The 18954-nt window shown below is 34.3% G+C and overlaps 1 protein-coding gene across 7 annotated transcripts in view; it reads left to right on the top strand.

The window, feature by feature from the left end:
- Positions 1-18954, top strand: part of IBTK (inhibitor of Bruton tyrosine kinase) — a 99016-nt gene that overhangs the window by 60814 nt on the left and 19248 nt on the right. For 4 of the 7 annotated variants that reach the window (XM_057738051.1, XM_057738048.1, XM_057738049.1 and 1 more), the window contains 5 exons: positions 607-719; positions 4409-4557; positions 5952-6118; positions 7365-7457; positions 8000-8143. In XM_057738051.1, the coding sequence (XP_057594034.1) occupies positions 607-719; positions 4409-4557; positions 5952-6118; positions 7365-7457; positions 8000-8143 (666 nt within the window). The remainder of the gene's footprint in view (positions 1-606; positions 720-4408; positions 4558-5951; positions 6119-7364; positions 7458-7999; positions 8144-18954) is intronic. The other 3 variants (XM_057738053.1, XM_057738052.1, XM_057738054.1) reach the window with 2 other exon arrangements.

Genomic DNA, 18954 nt, shown 5'->3' with positions numbered 1-18954 from the left:
ACTAGAGGTTTATAAATATCTGACTTGGTTGTGTGACATGTTATTACATTAAAAATTATAAAATTATTAATATTGACATAAATATATTATCCTTTACAAAATAATAGTATTCACAGCTGACCTGTGTACGGTGGATGAATTATGTAATGAGATCTATAATATTTAGGTGAAGTAAGACATTTATAGTCCTTATAAAGTTATTTTCCTTTTCCTGATTAATAATACTTAATTCAAGGAATTAAGCAGCCCCTGAAGTGCTTTAAAAATTATCACCAAATATTTCTAGTTCCAGATCATAGATTATAATAGGTTGTGTGTGAACATGTGCAGTATTTTACTTTTCAACGTATTTTCTTACATACCGTCTTGTTTCTTTCACAGAAATGCTAGGGTTAGAACAAGTGATAGTACTACACTGAAGTTTGGTGAAATTGAGTAACTTGCTCTGGGCCACATAGATAAATGGGACTAGAGTATGTGTATTCTTCTGTGTTTTCTGTTTGATCAAAATGCTATATTCCATTGTTCAAAATGCATAGTTCTTCTACTGTTTCATCTCTAACTTAATCTTTTTAAAATGACTTTTATTTTTGCTTTTTTTCCTAGGGAAAGTATGTTTAAGAAGACAAAAACAAAAGCTAAAAAGAAGCCACGTAAGCGGTCAGATAGTTCTGGAGGTTATAACCTTTCAGATATTATTCAGAGTCCACCATCTACAGGTTAGTGGAAATTGTTTTAGGATATATTTTCTGATCTACTCTTTCATGTGTCTGTTCCTTATCTAATTCATTTAACATGTATTAAGTACTATTATATGCCATTTGCTGGGGCTGCAGAAATAGAAAATAGTTCTTGTCTTAGGGCACTGAAAATGATAATGTATTGTGGTAAGTACTCTGAGTGACATTTGCTCTGAACACAAAAGAGGCACCCAAACTAGTCTGAGAAAATCAGGGCACAACTGTTAGAGGAAAGTCATACCTGAGATGGTTCTTGAAGAGTGAAGAGAAGTTAGCCAAGAAAAGGAGGCAGATTGACATGCTAAGAGAATGGGACAGTATGTTTCAAGCCTAGAGGTAGTAGAAAGACTGCACATTTCTTGTGCATAGCTCAGCCATATCAGGTATGTACAGATAGGAGACAGATTGAGAGGGTCAGATTTTGGAGGGTGTCGTATGCCAAACTAAGGAATTTGGACTTTAATCTGAAGGCTACAGGTAGCTGTCAATGGATTTTTAAGGCAGGGTGTGACTGGATAAGACTTATGTTTTTAGAAAGACCACTCTGTGTAGTGGCATAGAGGGTTAAAGGTGGACAAAACATGATGGAGATACTATTACTGCGTGCTTTCAGTTCATGTATATCAGTGCTCCAAGCGAGATGCAACATGGGATTCCATTCGCGTGCAAAAGGAGGTTATAATCCAGGAGAGAATACAACACGTTTTATACCTAGGTATTATGTGAGCCTGTTTGAAAGTAAGTTATGTAGTTTTTTTAACATTTTTTTTCCCGATTTTTTATTTTGAAAATGTGTAAGTTACTAAAAAGGTGAAAAAAAAAAATAGCACGGACACCTATATACCCATTATCCAGATTTATTGTTAACCTCTTACCACATTTTCTTTTTCTTGCAGGCTTTGTCTTGCATGCTATATTCCCTCATCCTCCAAACATTCTACACACACACTTTTTTTTTTAACCTGATCCATTTGGAACTAAGCTGTAGATATTTTTCCCCCCAGGGTTAATATGAATCTCCTAAGAATAAGGGTATTCGTCCATACAACCACAATACCATTATCACAGCGAAGACAATTAACATTAGTTAATTAATATTACCTAGTTTTATAGTCAATACCCAGATTTCCTTAACTGTCCAAAAATGTTTTTATAGGCTTTTTTTGTTTTAATGTTAAAAAATCTAATGTCTTATGAAGATTGACATAGCCTTTGTTTATTAATGTCTTTTTAGTCTCTTAACTAGAGCAGCACCCCCTCACACCTTTTTGTTTTGTTTTCAGAAGTTGAGGCCAGTAGAATTATAGACTATCCCACATTCTAGATTCATCTGATTAGATCCAGATTAAACTACCTAAAGTTTAATAGTTTCTTTAGATAAAAATTTGAAGTGTAACCAAAAAATGATGACAGTACAGCATGGCTTTCAGAAATAGTGGGTGTGTCTATAGCAGTAAGACAAACTGGTACAATTTCTGCCAGCAGTATTTTCATAGTCAGTCAGCCTTATACAAACAACTTTGAAAAGTACAAATGCAGTATTTGACATGTTTGATAAATAGCATGAAGATAGTTTTAGATAACACAAAAGATATTTTTAAAGATAGCCTGATATACCTAAATTGATTGATGAAGTACTGAAGATAGGTCCATAGGTCTTTCTCGTTTGCTACATATCCTGATTCCTATTTTAGGGCCTTTTAAAGTTTAAAATTCTGTGATTTTGCATTCTCTCTGTTATATATGAATTACCTGTAGTCCTTAGAAGGAGGCATAGGTGGATTGATGGAAGGATGAATAAATGGATAGACAGTATCGGACTAGTGATTTTCCAAATACCTAAAAGATTTATGGAAAAAGCAGATATTTGGTTTGTTTTAAATTATGTTGTTATTAGCACATGTTAGAGTCTTATTAGCATTTCAGAGCTGTAAGAGACATTAGTAATAAACTAATTTACACCCCTTCCTTTAAACTTGAAGCAATAAACTCAGAGAACTTTTGATTTCGCGTAGTAACAGAAATAGAATTTATTTTCTTGATTCCTGTTGAGTATTCTTCCTGCTATACTACTCTTTCTGTGACCAAAGTAAATAATGATTGAAAGGTTAAATTTAATTGGGTTCCAGAAAAGAACCTATTCTGGAAGAAAATTTGAGTATGAGGCTAATTTCATCAAGGACAGTTGTGTGAAGGTTTAGATAACACTAGTTTGTGTTGATCCTTGAAGTTAGAAGACATTCTGTGAAAATGTTTTCTTATCAAAAATAATTGTTGGTCACGTCAATCATCTTTATTTATTAGATTTATTTCTAATTGACTTTTGGGAGGATCCCAGTATTAAATATACTCTCATATAAAAAATTGCTCCTCTTAAAAATATTTAAACCATTGTTTTATGGGGGAGAAAAGTTTGAGTGTTATTTCCATATTGTATTTTAGCAATAACAACAAAAAAGGCACATTTCTTGTCAGGGTGATTTACTTCTAAAGAGAACAACACTTATAAGAGAGATGTTTTAGAATGTGTTCATTTTGCCACTTCATTTAGATTGTACTACATTTTAAATATTTATGTGAAAATAAACAAATGGACCTAAGCAAAAGTTTTTTTACTCTGTTAATACTTGAAATGACTGATTTGCTAATGAACCAGGATACCAGATGTAGCAAGGAGACAGGTATTTAGCTTGCCCAGGAGAACAAATGGTATATACATTTCATAACAACGTATGCTTTAGGTGATAAGCTAATTGAAAATAGCTCTCAATTCACAGATATTTTGCAGAAGGAAAAACCATCAAATAGGCCACAGTTGGCTTCAGCAAAGCCTCTGCTGCCTGACTAGTCTGTGGGCTAGATGAGTAGCAGAAAGGCTATAACGCTTCTCCCACACAGACTGGGGCTAGTCCCCCTCCGCATAGGTGCAGAGACCTCTGCAGAGACGGATGAGAAAGGGAAAGGGGAGGGGTCTAGAGTTTATTAATTTTGTCTTCCTTTTTTATCTTTATGGGGGAAAATGTTCTGTCACTTTTTTAAGTAAATTAATTTATTGGCTGTGTTCGGTCTTTGTTGTTGCACGCAGGCTTTCTCTAGTTGTGGTAAGCCGAGTACTCTTCATTGCTGTGAGTGGGCTTCTCATTGCGGTGGCTTCTCTTGTTGTGGAGCATGGACTCTAGGCACGTGGGCTTCAGTAGTTGCAGCATGTGGGCTCAATAATTGTGGCTCGCCGGCTCTAGAGTGCAGGCTCAGTAGTTGTGGTTCATGGGCTTAGCTGCTCTGCGGCATGTGGGACCTTCCCAGGCAGGGGATCAAACCCGTGTCCCCTGCATTGGCAGGCGGATTCTTAACCTCTACCACCAAGGAAGTCCCCTGAATCACTTTAACAAATTAGATACCAAATAGCTATCTTCCTCAGATTTATTGCATAGTTGGTGTGTAATTAAAATGAATAAAACTGTTGTTTTAAAATCTCTATTTCAGTTTTTCATTTCAATTGATTTCTTTCTTCAGTTAGCTTGAATTATTAAGATTTTAGTACAGTGACTATAATTAAAATGTTACTACATCTGGGTAAATGGACACTTGTAGCTCTAATTGGTTCATTAAATGTAATACATGTATGTTTAATGTATACGTAAAATGTTTCAAAAATTTTTACCTTTTAGGATTACTAAAGTCTGGTAAGACCAATTCTGTGGACTCTCTTCCAGAACTGTTGACATCAGACTCTGAAGGAAGCTATGCAGGAGTGGGTAGTCCTAGAGATTTACAGTCTCCTGATTTCACAACAGGATTTCATTTAGATAAGATCGAGGTTTGTCTTTATTTGTTTATTGAAGCACTATTTTCTTCAAATTTTAGTCTATAGACAAGTTTAGTTTTTCATTATTTTTGCTCTAACTTTAAAACACTCTTCCTGGTTGGTTTGTAAGAAGATATAATTAATAATGTGGAGTATTAGTTTTCTCAAAATTTGCCTAATGTTTCTAGGTGTAAAGATTTTAATTTGCAATTTTGAGCCCTTTATGATGTTATATTTCTAATCTTTATGCAATAAAATATAATGTTGATGTAAAGTATAGCAATACTGTATAGGCATATTGAAATATATATTCATAGCTAAATTACTTGACATTTATTTTGTGAAATGTCAGTTAATACCAGCTAAAAATTGTCAAAGGAAAATGATTTTGAAAGCAAGACTAGTTTCAAAATCTGTTTAGTGTCTTTCCTCCGTGGTGTGAACTGGAGCAATGCAATCCGGAATGGAGTTCTTCTAGTCTAGCATAATTGATACTAAGCTGCTGAATTCCTAGTCTGGTCACCTCTGGGGGGAGTCCATGTTTTAGACATCTCTTTTAACATTTTATTCCATAGTTGTTAATCTGCAGGGAAGGAAAATGTCGAACTTACTAGGTATAATTTTTTTCTAACCTCTGTACACCCATAAAACATATTAGAATGTCTAGAAATTTGTGAGACAATAGAAAATTTACCCTTTATTAAGTCTTCTAGGCCTCAAGGATTGATATAAAGCAAATTTTTATTAAAAATTTTTTTATGTAGGGTAGAAGTTTGGGGGCACTTCATATTACACTAAGGTTAGTCTGGAAGACAGTTGAGGTTTAAAGGAAGGTTGAAAGCATACTGTGAATTTCTGGCACTAGTAGAACAATCTGTCGTGGCAATGGAAATACCATTTCAGTAACTTCCTTGACCTAGTGTAATAGCAGTAGTTTTAGGGTCCCTTTTGGAGTGTCAATATTATTTTGGCTTTAATTTTATTCAGAGTCCTTTAATTATATTCAGAGTGAATTGTATGACATTTATACCAAACTTTCATTTTGTTTCATTTTAAAGTCTTGGACATTAATTTTAAAGCTACTGCTTCATATCTTATTTGAACAACTTATATTAACATTTTTAATGCTTATGTAAATAGGAACTTGATATGCACATTTATTTCCCTAAAAATTATCCCTACAGCTTACAATAATTGGGTTATAGCCGATATGATTTGAGAATTGATCAAGATACGAAACTAGAACAACTGAATTGAAAATCCTAGATGATTATTGTCATAAGATTTTACTCTTTAATATAGTTTAACCAATATTTACTGAGTACCAGCTATGTGTTGGCTACTGTGCTAGGGGTGCCTATTACTCACTTTAAAAAAAAACTTTTTTTTTTTTTTGTAACCTCCAGGGGAAAATAATTAAATCGTATGTTAATGGTACACCTCCTACATATTTTAGGGAAGATTTAAAACCATGGGAAAAATCACCAGCACTTAAAATATCTGTTCCACAGCCCATTCCCAGTAACAGAATTGATACTACAAGCTGTTCCAGTTGGGTTTCTGGCTCTTTCAGGTAGGATTTTTATTTTGTTCTGTACCTGTTAGTCTGAGAAATATCATTCATTTTTAGTCAAATGAAAGTTTTTAATGAAGCACATTAAAAAATTAATATAAATTTCTGATATAGAGAAAATTACCTAGATGTATACAGATTACCAGCTAAAGTGCATACAGATTACAAACCAGCTAAAATAGGCTCTTCTTTTCCAGACAAAATTTAGTTGCGTTTGTAGTGTCATCAGTGAATAATAGTAAATATTGTTTAACAAACACACACAACACACATAGTGACTTGATATCAGCTTTTTTTTTTTCTTGGATAGTGTATATTAGTGCAAACTCACACACAGGAATACCTTTTTGTCATTTGTAGGGTTACTTTATCTTTTCTTTAGGACATTAAAGAGTACTTAAGATCTCACAAAATGTGTTGTTATTCACAATTTTCAGAGGGTATTCTTTTAATGTCATGCTGTAGTTTTAATTTAACCTATATTCTATCCATATTTTTCTTTTATTTAGAAAAGTCAGTTGTTGTTTTTTCCAAGCTCTTTATTGGAAAGTAATTGCTTTACACTCTTGTACCAGCTTTTGAGGTACAGCAAAGTGAATCAGCTGTATTTATACATATATCCCCATATCCCCTCCCTCCTGCCACTCCCTCCCATGACTCTCTCCCGCCCTCCCTGTCCTGGCCCTCGAAAAGTCAGTTTTTAAGACTGAAGGAGTAAAATTAAAATACAGCATTCTTTCAAAGTGCTATTATAAACCTAATATGGTCTATAATAGGCTAAAACTGTTAATTGACTTACCAGTTATATTGTCATCTGGGCCATTTGTAATTATTTTTAAATATGCTATATTTTGCACAGTTGGAATAAAGATGATGATGTTCTGGTTTATGATGCTTCATGGTCTAAAGATAGTTCAGAAAGTAGTCGCAACTTTTTTTTTGCCTAAGTAAACATATTTGTGGGAACACCTGGAAGCATTTTTTAATCGCTAATGATACACTATTTTATTAAACATGTATCACTTAATATTATGACTTTGGATGCATTTTATTATTATTTATGTATGTATATATAAAAATAGCTTTCATTCAAAATATCCTTTTTGAAGTTGGCCACAGCTGACAAAATAGACCTAAATTTCCTCATTAATAATTTTATATATAATTTACAGTTTCAGTAATGTTTGGGTGTTGAACTTCATGGATGAATGAATGGATTGTAAAGTAACTTTTCTATGTCTCTTAGTCCTGTCAGCCCACCTGTCATGGATCTCAGAACCATCATGCAAATAGAAGAAAGTAGACAAAAATGTGGAGCTACACCAAAGACAAATTTGGGGTTGGTTACAAAATCATAACGAAGGAAAGACCATGTTGTGTTATAGTTCTCCCCTAAAGAATTGGAAAGACCTACTGGACCTTTCCTATTATTTTTCTGCATTTGATGTTAAAGTTAGTTATAAGCTGTTTTCTAGGTAATTTAGCCTCCATAACATTATTTCTTAAATATATGCTGAAGACTGAGTTGGGTTGGTAGTCCAGCTCTTGTAGAATATAGTATTACATACCAGAAATTTGCCTCTAAAATGATTGTAGGCTATTTCTAATACAAGTGTGATGCAAGTGTATTAGGAGGGCTCATATGTAGCTATTACTTGATCCTTGGTAGTATAAACTAATTATATATATTGTCACTGTTGAAACCTGTGGTCATTTTGATTTAGTAACAGTAAAATTCCATCAAACAAATCAATGTAATTACCTGTAACCTTTGTTAAGCAAAAATTAATGTTAATTGGCTTAATTTCTAGCAAAATTATTTCTTATGGAATTAAACTTTCTCAGAAGTGGTGAAACTGATTGGTTTAATTTAATTTCTAGAAAAATGATTTCTCATGGAGTTAAACTATCTCAGAAGCAACGAAAAATGATTGCAATGACTACCAAAGATAATCATTCAGGAATGAATAGTATGGAAACAGCTTTAAGTGCTCCTTCAAAAACCCCCAAGCCAGCAAATGCATGGTATGCTCTAATTTTTATTAAAATAAACTATGTACATAAGCTTTTAAGGTAGTTCTTGGTTTTGGTTTTTGGTTTTTGGTTTTTTTTTTTCTTTTTTTCTCTTCCCTCCTGTCTTTTCAGATATTTCGTTCCCCTCTTTGCCTTTAAGTTAAAATTGGACCTTGGGAAATACTTTATTTTTTTTGTTTTGTTTTGACAAGTACATCATGATTTTCGAATTTTTTTCATATGTGTAGATAAAATTTCTTCTTGGTATTTTAATTAATGTTTATTGATAAAGCAGTTTATTTTTCATTTTTTTATAAAAATGATTATATCATAGAGAAGTTTGATAAAAGCAAACAATTTTCTTTTAGCACTGTCATTTCTGTGTATATTCCCTGTATGCATCGTGAATATCTTTAAATTTTTATGATCATAGCTTGATATTGTTACTTTTAAGCAGGGCTATTAACATTGTGTTATGTAACTTTTCTCAATTAGAATTTACCCATAATGCAGCATTAATTGGAGTAATCTCCAAAGAGGTCAGATAGCAGTTTTGACATATGTAAAATAAGTTGTACTTCCTGCTCCCCTTCCATCCTCCCCCCTTTTTTGGTGACTAATATCATAATAATAGGAAATCAATTTTAGCGGAAAAATACATGGTTTTAATTCATTGGTATTTGTTGTGTACCTCCTACATGCAAGGCACTGTTCTAGTTGCTGATGATAAGGCAATATTCAAAACTGATTTGATTACTGCCTCTGTAGGGTTTATAGAGTAGCTGTTAAAATATTATGTTTCCCTAAACAGAAGTATGGAAAAAGACAAAAAAAAAAGTTCTTTGATTAGCTCTCTAGATACTAAATATATTGCAATTTGAGAGAATTAACTAAGCACATGAGGAAGCTTTGGGCTTAGTAAATACAGTTTTAGCCATGCCATCAACCAGTTTCCTTATTTAAAAACAAAAAGTAAATGAACAAAAGAAGGAATAAAACAATGATCACTTAAGTTAGGAAATCCAACTAATGGTTTAGAATCTATTTCAAACAAAGGCATTCTTTCCAGTCCCAATAAAATAATTTTTTAAATCAAATTAAAACACATAGCTTAAAAAATTCAATAGTATGGTAATATGTCAAGGCTTCTTATCATGAGAGACAGCAGCTGACTGCCCTGCCCCCAAACTTTCTCTTTTGTGACTAGTTAATTATTAAGATTCACAACAGAGTCATATTGTGAATATGATTTTATTTCCTTTTTTTCTACTTTTCCGTTTTTTCCCTAGAGTAACTAATTCTGTCAGTTTTCCCTTACTGCCTGTGTATTCATCACTCATTTTCCTCCCAAAACTCTAAAACGTACCTCACTCCATTATGGTGAAACATACCAGATAATTTATGACTTTTGTTTTTATTGGAAGCATCTTCATTAGAACTCTGAGTTCTCTGGTCTGTACTAGGCCTTTTCCAGGCCTGCCTAGTATCTGTGATCTTGAGACTTAACCATCATCCTGGGAATTTCCTTTGCTTCCCTCCAGTGTTTGATCCCCAGTTTCCTAGATACGGTTTTTCTATTTCTTGGTTTACTCTTTGTTTTGATGTAGCACAATCTACATCAAAACCAGTAGTTTTCATATAAAGGATGTGTAGGACATAAAATGTTTTTTATACTCGCCATTTTTGACTAATAGATTGGAACAGAATTCTGAGTTGGGAATCATTTGTACAGTTTTTTTTATTGCTGTTGTGAAGTCTAATGCCATTCCAATTCCTAACTCTTAATATGTTACCAGTTTCCTAACTCTTCCCCCTTCTCCCTTTTTCTTTTCTTTAAAAAATTAATTAATTAATTAACTAATTTGGCTGCGTCGTGTCTTAGTTGCGGCATGCAGGATCCTCTTTGCTGCCGTCGCACGGGCTCTCTAGCTGTGGCGCAGGCTCCAGAGCATGTGGGCTTAGTTGCCCCGGGACGTGTGGAAATCTTAGTTCCCCAACCAGGGGAACCAGCATCCCCTGTATTGGAAGGTGGACTCTTAACCACTGAACCACTAGGGAAGCCCCCACTCCTCCCTTTTTGTTTGTCTCTAGTGTTCTGGAATTCATAGTGATGTGCCTTGATGTGGATTCTTTTTTGATATATTATGCTGGGTACTTGATGGGCTCTTTTAATTGGGAAAAGCACGTCTAAGTTCTAGGAACATCTTGTATACTCTTTGATACTTTCTTCTGTACTATTTTGTCCAGAAATCACATTAGTTGGATATGGCTCTTCATGGACTTCCCTAATTTTCTTACTTTTGCTCTTCTAATGTTCACATAATTATCTTCCTATTCTAAATATTCTGGAACATTTCCCAGACTTTATCTTGCAACACTTCTACTGAATGTTTTAATTTAACTGTTAAAATCTGTAATTCCCAAGAGCGCTTTCTTATTTGCTGACTGTGCCCTTTTCATAGTATCCTGTTCAGCATTCAGCTGTTAAAGATAGCTGTACTCTATAAACTTTTTCATTCTTTAACATATATCCAACAGAAGTATATGTACATGGGCACCAGGCAACATGTATCAGAATGTTCATATTATCCTGATTTGTGAAAGCCAAAACCTGGAAACAACCTAAATGTCTATAGCAGTAAATGGATAAATTATAGTTTATTTGTGTAGTGAGTACGACACAGTGATGAAAATGAATTATGACTAAATACAACTGTGAATGAATCTCATCAATATAATATTGAACAAAAGAAGCCAATCAGGAGAGAAAAAAAACTATGATTCCATTTATTAAAGTTAAAAATAGTCATTGATTTACATTGATGTTTAATTATGTTTCATTTTATTTGGTTGATTGTTTTGTTCTTAAGTTCTGATTGGAGTCTCTGTTGAGTGTGACTGTAGGATGACCTAGCAGTATCCTTGGAGGACCCCCCATGTCACTATCTCCATGTCTTTTCTCCTTGGTCTGTCAGTTTTTCTAAAGAGAAGCCTTGTAATTTTTATATTTGGTTGTCAGCATTCTGGAAGCTGATCAGCGTGAGACAGTTAGGGCTGGGACTGAAGTTCTCACTATTTGGTTTAGGTTTTCACATATCTCATCATTTAGTGTATAGATTTTACACACAGCAGTTTATTCCTGCCTGCCTCTATATACTAGTGATTTTCAGTCAAATCTTTCTTCTACCAAGGTGAAGGAAGTACAGTCATCTGACCATGTGGAGATAGGGAGGGCATCTGGCATTCTCAGCCACTCCACAAGTAAACTTTGAGCCAATATTCATGTTTTCATCTGCATGCCTACTTCAGGATTTGATACTTAAGATGTCTTCAGTGGTTGAGACTTTTCAGGGTTTTGAGCTTCACACTCTATCCCCACTCCATGTGATGACAGTTAGGTTTTCTTTATTTCCACTACATCAAGGCTCATTCTGGCCCTTTTCTATCCTCCACTAGTGTAATACTACTTTTAATCTGCCATTGTCTTAATGCCTAATTCTTTTGCCTTTGTGGGTTTATGCCTTTCTGATTACTTTCCTGTTCACTTTATATGGGATTTTAGAGGAAAGGATTAAAGTAATCATTTATCTGAAACTTCAGACTTTGATTTTCAGGTTTAGGAAAAAATTTTCCCCAGTCATTATTAGCAACATGAACTCAGACCCCCACATTGAAGAGACTGTCAAATTTCAAAATTTCTCCTTAATTGAATATTAAGGAGAATTCTTGGAACATGGGAGGAAAAATGCAATAAAATTTGGCCAAAAATATAATCAGGGTATTTTTCTTTGAAAAGTAATTTGGTGACTATGAATTGTATAAGTGATGTTTATTATACATTTATTTGATGAAAATGCGATTGGAAAATCTAAATATAAACAAATGAATAATGAATCTTATGTATTTTATGGAACCAAAGAAATTTATCTAACGGACCAATTATAGGTAATTTTATTCTGAATTTTTATCAAAGAGAGATATCTGAATTGTCATAAAATTATTCATTTATACCCTTTTTATGAGACTACATTTTTGGTATCTGAAGGATCTTTTAAAGTTCATTTCTGCTAAATTCTTTTGAATTTATGTACTGCTTGAGTTATTAAGTAAATAAATAGTGGGCTGAGTTAACAGTAAAATATATGTATGTAAAATATGTCAATAAATGTAGATAACTATACATATATCTGTGTATAATATATGCATATAAACTAATGACAGGGATCAGAAAATATTTGTTAGAACTTTAAAGAACATATTTATGGAAAATGGTTGATGTTTGGTATTCCTGAGTTATGATGTATATTTACTATAAATGGAGGTAGTCATTAGGTTGTTGAATAATTTTCTTTCTTGAATCCTTGGAAGGCTGTAGGTTTAGTATATCACTTCATTTTTTTTTTTTTTTTTTTTTATCTGTCTGATTGCATCATGTTTTCTTTCTTTTTTTTTTTTTTTAATTAATTAATTTATTTTTTGGGGGGGTACACCAGGTTCAATCATCCGTTTTTATACACATATCCCCATCTTCCCTCCCTTCCTTGACGCCCCCCCCAGCCCCCCCCACCCTCCCCGCCCCAGTCCTCAAAGGCATCTTCCATCCTCGAGTTGGACTCCCTTTGTTATACAACAACTTCCCACTGACTATTTTACAGTTGGTAGTATATATATGTCTGTGTTACTCTCTCGCTTCATCTCAGTTTCCCCTTCACCCCCCGCCCCCTCCCATACCTCGAGTTCTCCAGTCCATTCTCTGTATCTGCATCCTTGTTCTGGTCACTGAGTCCAACAGTACCATTTTTAGATTCCGTATATGTGAGTTAGCATACAATATTTGTCCTTCTCTTTCTGACTTACTTCACTCTGTATGACAGACTGTAGTTCTATCCACCTCATTACATATAGCTCCATCTCATCCCTTTTTATAGCTGAGTAATATTCCATTGTATATATATGCCACATCTTCTGTATCCATTCATTTGTTGATGGGCATTTAGGTTGCTTCCATGTCCTGGCTATTGTAAATAGTGCTGCAATAAACATTATGGTACAAGTTTCTTTTGGGATTATGGTTTTCTTTGGGTATATGCCCAGGAGTGGGATTACTGGATCATATGGTAGTTCTATTTGTAGTTTTTTAAGGAACCTCCAAATTGTTTTCCATAGTGGCTGTACCAATTTACAGTCCCACCAACAGTGCAGGAGAGTTCCTTTTTCTCCACACCCTCTCCAACATTTGTTGTTTCCAGATTTTGTGATGATGGCCATTCTGACTGGTGTGAGGTGATACCTCATTGTGGCTTTGACTTGCATTTCTCTGATGATTAGTGATGTGGAGCATCTTTTCATGTGTTTGTTGGCCATCTGTATGTCTTCTTTGGAGAAATGTCTATTTAGGTCTTCTGCCCATTTGTGGATTGGGTTATTTGCTTTTTTGGTATTAAGCTTCATGAGCTGCTTGTATATTTTGGAGGTTAATCCTTTGTCCGTTGTTTCATAGGCAATTATTTTTTCCCACTCTGAGGGTTGCCTTTTAGTCTTGTTTATGGTTTCTTTTGCTGTGCAAAAGCTTTTAAGTTTCATGAGGTCCCATTCATTTATTCTTGATTTTATTTCCATGATTCTAGGAGGTGGGTCAAAAAGGATGGCGCTTTGATGGATGTCAAAGAGTGTTCTGCCTATGTTTTCCTCTAGGAGTTTGATAGTGTCTGGCCTTACATGTAGGTCTTTAATCCATTTGGAGTTTACTTTTGTGTATGGTGTTAGGAAGTGTTCTAATTTCATTCTTTTGCATGTTGCTGCCCAGTTCTCCCAGCACCACTTATGGAAGAGGCTGTCTTTTTTCCATTGTATATTCTTGCCTCCTTTGTCAAAGATAAGGTGCCCATATGTGTTTGGGCTTACTTCTGAGTTCTCTATTCTATTCCATTGATCTTCTTTTCTATTTTTGTGCCAGTACCATACTGTCTTGATCACTATGGCCTTGAAGTCAGGAAGCCTGATTCCACCAACTCCATGTTTCCTTCTCAAGATTGCTTTGGCTATTCGGGGTCTTTTGCGTTTCCATACAAATCGTAAGATTTCTTGCTCTAGTTCTGTGAAAAATGCCATTGGTAATTTGATCGGGATTGCATTGAATCTGTAAATTGCTTTGGGTAGTACAGTCATTTTCACGATGTTGATTCTTCCAATCCAGGAACATGGTATGTCCCTCCATCTGTTTGTGTCGTCTTTGATTTCTTTCATCAATGTCTTAAAGTTTTCTGCATACAGATCTTTTGCCTCCTTAGGCAGGTTTATTCCTAGGTATTTTATTCTTTTGGTTGCAATGGTGAATGGGAGAGTTTCCTTAATTTCTCTTTCTGCTCTTCCGTTGTTAGTGTATAGGAATGCAAGAGATTTCTGTGCATTAATTTTGTATCCTGCTACTTTACTAAACTCATCAATGAGTGCTAGCAGTTTTCTGGTAGAGTCTTTAGGGTTTTCTATATATAATATCATGTCATCTGCAAAGAGTGACAATTTTACTTCTTCTTTTCCAATTTGGATTCCTTTTATTTCTTTTTCTTCTCTGATTGCTGTGTCTAAAACTTCCAAAACTATGTTGAATAATAGTGGTGAGAGTGGACACCCTTGTCTTGTTCCTGTTTTTAGGGGGAATTCTTCCAGTTTTTCTCCATTGAGAACAATGTTGGCTTTTGGTTTTGCGTATATGGCTTTTATTATGTTGAGGTAATTTCCTTCTATGCCCATTTTCTGGAGAGCTTTTATCATAAATGGATGTTGAACTTTGTCAAAAGCTTTTTCTGCATCTATTGAAATGATCATATGGTTTTTATCCTTCAATTTGTTGATATGATGTATCACATTGATTGATTTGCGTATATTGAAGAATCCTTGCATCCCAGGGATAAACCCCACTTGATCATGATGTATGATTTTTTTAATGCGCTGTTGCAGTCTGTTAGCTAGTATTTTGTTGAGGATTTTTGCATCTATATTCATCAGTGATATTGGTCTATAGTTTTCTTTTTTTGTGACATCTTTGCCTGGTTTTGGTATCAGGGTGATGGTAGCCTCGTAGAATGAGTTTGGGAGTGCTCCGCCTTCTGCAATATTTTGGAAGAGTTTGAGAAGGATAGGTGTTAACTCTTCTCGAAATGTTTGATAGAATTCGCCTGTGAACCCATCTGGTCCTGGGCTTTTGTGTGTTGGGAGATTTTTAATCACTGCCTCAATTTCCGTACTTGTGATTGGTCTGTTCATGGTTTCTATTTCTTCCTGGTTCAGTCTTGGAAGATTGTATTTTTCTAAGAATGTATCCATTTCTTCCAGGTTATCCAATTGATTGGCATATAGTTGCTTGTAGTAGTCTCTCATGATCTTTTGTATTTCTGAGGTGTCCGTTGTATCACTTCATTTTTAATCAGATACTTATAGGGTGTAAATACATGTAGTATATGCTTAAAGAAATAAAATAGTAATAGATGAGAATATCTCTTGTAAATGTTGGTCTATAGAAAGTTGGTAGAATATAAACTTTGCCCAGCTTTGAAAAAAGTAGAAAATTAATCTGAAATTAGCATCTTAATCTGATTTACAGATTGTATTTATGGAGTGTATTCATTACTGTAGTGATTTATCTTTTTCTTAAATATTTTTCAAAGGGACATCTTCATCATCTTGATGAATCATGTAATGCGATTTTATTTATTTACTTATGTATTTATTTAAATAATAAGGTTAATGTGCAATTCATTAGCAAATCACAAATGAGCCCTCAAAGTCTGCTTCTGGTTGTGGTAAGGAATTTTACTTTGTTCACACATTCATTCACCTAGTCTGTATGACTCCCAGTATACAACTGTACTCCTGCTGAGTGCAGTTAGGTGTGGTAGTGTTAAATATGAAAGATAACTGGTTTTTGCATTACAATGAAGTTCTAACTCACTGACTTTAAAATCTAATGTGAAAACACCAAGTGTATATGGGAGTTGGTCACTTTTCATTATCCTTTATTTTACTTGGAGAAATAATACAACATTTCTCACCAGTCATCTTGAGTGGAAGAATGCGCAATCTTTGTGGCCTGGCTTGATGTATGAATGTAAATTCTTCCAAATTCCATTTAGAGCTAACCTATAAATTATAAACTAATTTCAATTATTTAGCTTCTTAGAGCTAGAAAAAATTTATTCATTAGAGCAAAAATATCAGGGCTGCTTTACTTGAGGAACAGAATCTTCATTAATTTTTTATGTGGCTACAAATGCCTACAGATGCTTCTTCATTAAGTTTCTCTGGCTGCTAAAATGGAAAAGAGCCAGAGCCTTTGAGTTAGGAAAGTAAAATCTTGGGAAATCAGACACTGTTTCAAATTATGGCATGATCAGTGGAAAGAATAATAGAACTCAGTTAAAGAAGTCTTTGTAAAACATTTTATAGGTATGCATGATTAATGAACATGTGAGTTTAAGATACCTTGTAAGCATTATTACCTATATTCTTAAGATGTTATCATAAGTAGCTATGAAAGAATTAAAAAAATTTAGGGTGTATATTACCACATCCAAAAGTTTCCAGGTTACCACTAAGATGAATCTGACACCTTGTGGTTTTAATACAGATCATTGTGAAGTTTCTGTATTTAGAGCCATGAATTACTTATAAAAGACATTCAGTGGATTTTTTTGGCAAAGTATTTGCCAGCAATGTTCCCAAATGACTAATGATATACTGTACTTTATGCCATAGTTACGTTGTTTGCCAGCAGAAACCTTCAGGTATGTGTATTTTGGGGAGGAGAAAGGAGTTGGTAAGGAAACAGGGAGTGGTTCTTTGTATTCAGTTTTTCAATGTTCTGCACATGTATGTGCTTTGGAGAAAATTTTGTGATGAAGTCAAAGTCAGGTAAGTTCCTTTTGAAGAAATGTCTTTAACATGAATACCTTAGTAGGTCATGTTTCTGATAAATCTGTGAAGAAAATTTCATGTTTTAAGATTTTACATAGGGTAAATGATGTTTAAATGTGGACACAGCATTAGAGTATAGTGATCTTGTAGTGATCTCCTGGGTTCTGGAGTGAGCATTGCCTGGGCTTTAAATTATGGATCTGTTACCTAGTAGTGGTGTGAATTCAGGTAAGTTATTTAATCTTTCTGTGTCAGATCAGTCATTTAGTCTTTTTCTGTCTTCTTGTTCATAAATAGGGCTAAACACAGTACCTATTTCACAGGGGTATTGTGAAGAGTAAACTGAGTTAATAAATGAAACACATTTACTACAGCATTGTATACTCAAATGTATACTTTTTTTTAACATAAATTTATTTATTTATTGGCTGCGTTGGGTCTTTGTTGCTTCACACATGCTTTCTCTAGTTGCGGCGAGTAGGGGCTACTCCACATTTTGGTGTGTGGCTCCTCGTTGTGTTGGCTTCTTTTGTTGCAGAGCATGGGCTCTAGGCGCGCAGGCTTCAGTAGTTGAGGCACACGGGCTTAATAGTTCTGACTTGCGGGCTCTAGAGCGCAGGATCCCTAGTTGTGGCGCACGGGCTTAGTTGCTCCGTGGAATGTACGATCTTCCCAGACCAGGGCTCAAACCTGTGTACCGTGTATTGGCAGGCAGATTCTTAAACCACTGTACCACCTAGGAAGTCCTCAAATGTATAAATGTTAATCATTATTATGTACTTAAGTAAATTGTAACAATTTGTAGTATGTTCACATGATTAACTGATTTCTTTAACATGTGCTAAGTTATTGGTGAGTTTTTTTCCTTAGAAAAATCTTATATGAGGCAGTTTGTATTGATTCAGTTGTTAACTAGAGATTTTTTTTTTTTTTTTTTTTTTTTTTTTGGCACACGGGCTTAGTTGCTCCGCGGCATGTGGGATCTTCCTGGAGCTGGGATCAAACCCGTGACCTCTGCATTGGCAGGCGGATTCTTAACCACTGCGCCACCTAGGAAGCCCCTTAACTAGAGATTTGATAAAAGTTTTTAGCGGATTTTGTTATGAATACTTAGATCATTTGCTAACAAAACAGTGTGAATCATTATTTTCCTCCCATCTGTGTCATCTTTGGCACTTTATAAGGAGTATTGTTGTTTTGATTGCTTATTGAAGCCAGTGATAGATTAGATGGCCAAGCATGAGTTTTGTGATTATTAAGAACTGGGTTTGGATCCCAGTTCTGTCTTACCTCTGGTGATCTTAGGGTCATTCAGATCCCTCAACTTTGGTTGTACTCTTTTTTTAAACTTAGGTGGTGATGAAAATACTTATCTTTAAGGATTGTTATTATAAGGATTAAATGAAATGATGCATGTAAAAGTGTTTTGGTGGGTAGGTCAGAATCAGGTACAGATGAGTTATTCAGACAAGATATAGGGTTTTAGAAGGCCTTGCTAATTTTGTTATGGGGAACCCCAAATAGTTTATGAATTTAAACTGGGTATGGATTTTATGGTTTCTTCAAAGAATGAAGTTAACTTTTTGGGGATTTAACTGGTTAGTATTTATGTTCATTTTGTTTTCTGAGTAAATAAAATAGAAGAAATTGATATTAGGCTAGGACATTGCTTATATTTATTATTCATAGTTTGGATTTATTAAGGATTTCTGAAAATGATGCTAAGGCTACAGTGTAGTTCTAGTATACAAAATAATAGCTAAAGGTTACATATCTGTATTATTTTTTCTAAGTCAGACTTCAGGAAGGAAAGATATTACACTTATTAACTGACTATATTTCTTCATGTCAGAATTTCTGTGTTCTCATTGTCTTCTTTTTATCTTAAAATAAGTTAGTTTTGTTATATG

This window comes from Hippopotamus amphibius, chromosome 6 (genome assembly GCF_030028045.1).
Source record: "Hippopotamus amphibius kiboko isolate mHipAmp2 chromosome 6, mHipAmp2.hap2, whole genome shotgun sequence".
In the NCBI taxonomy this organism is placed as follows: domain Eukaryota; kingdom Metazoa; phylum Chordata; class Mammalia; order Artiodactyla; family Hippopotamidae; genus Hippopotamus; species Hippopotamus amphibius.
Note: the sequence above shows the minus strand (reverse complement) of the source record. Positions and strands in the feature narration are given on the sequence as shown.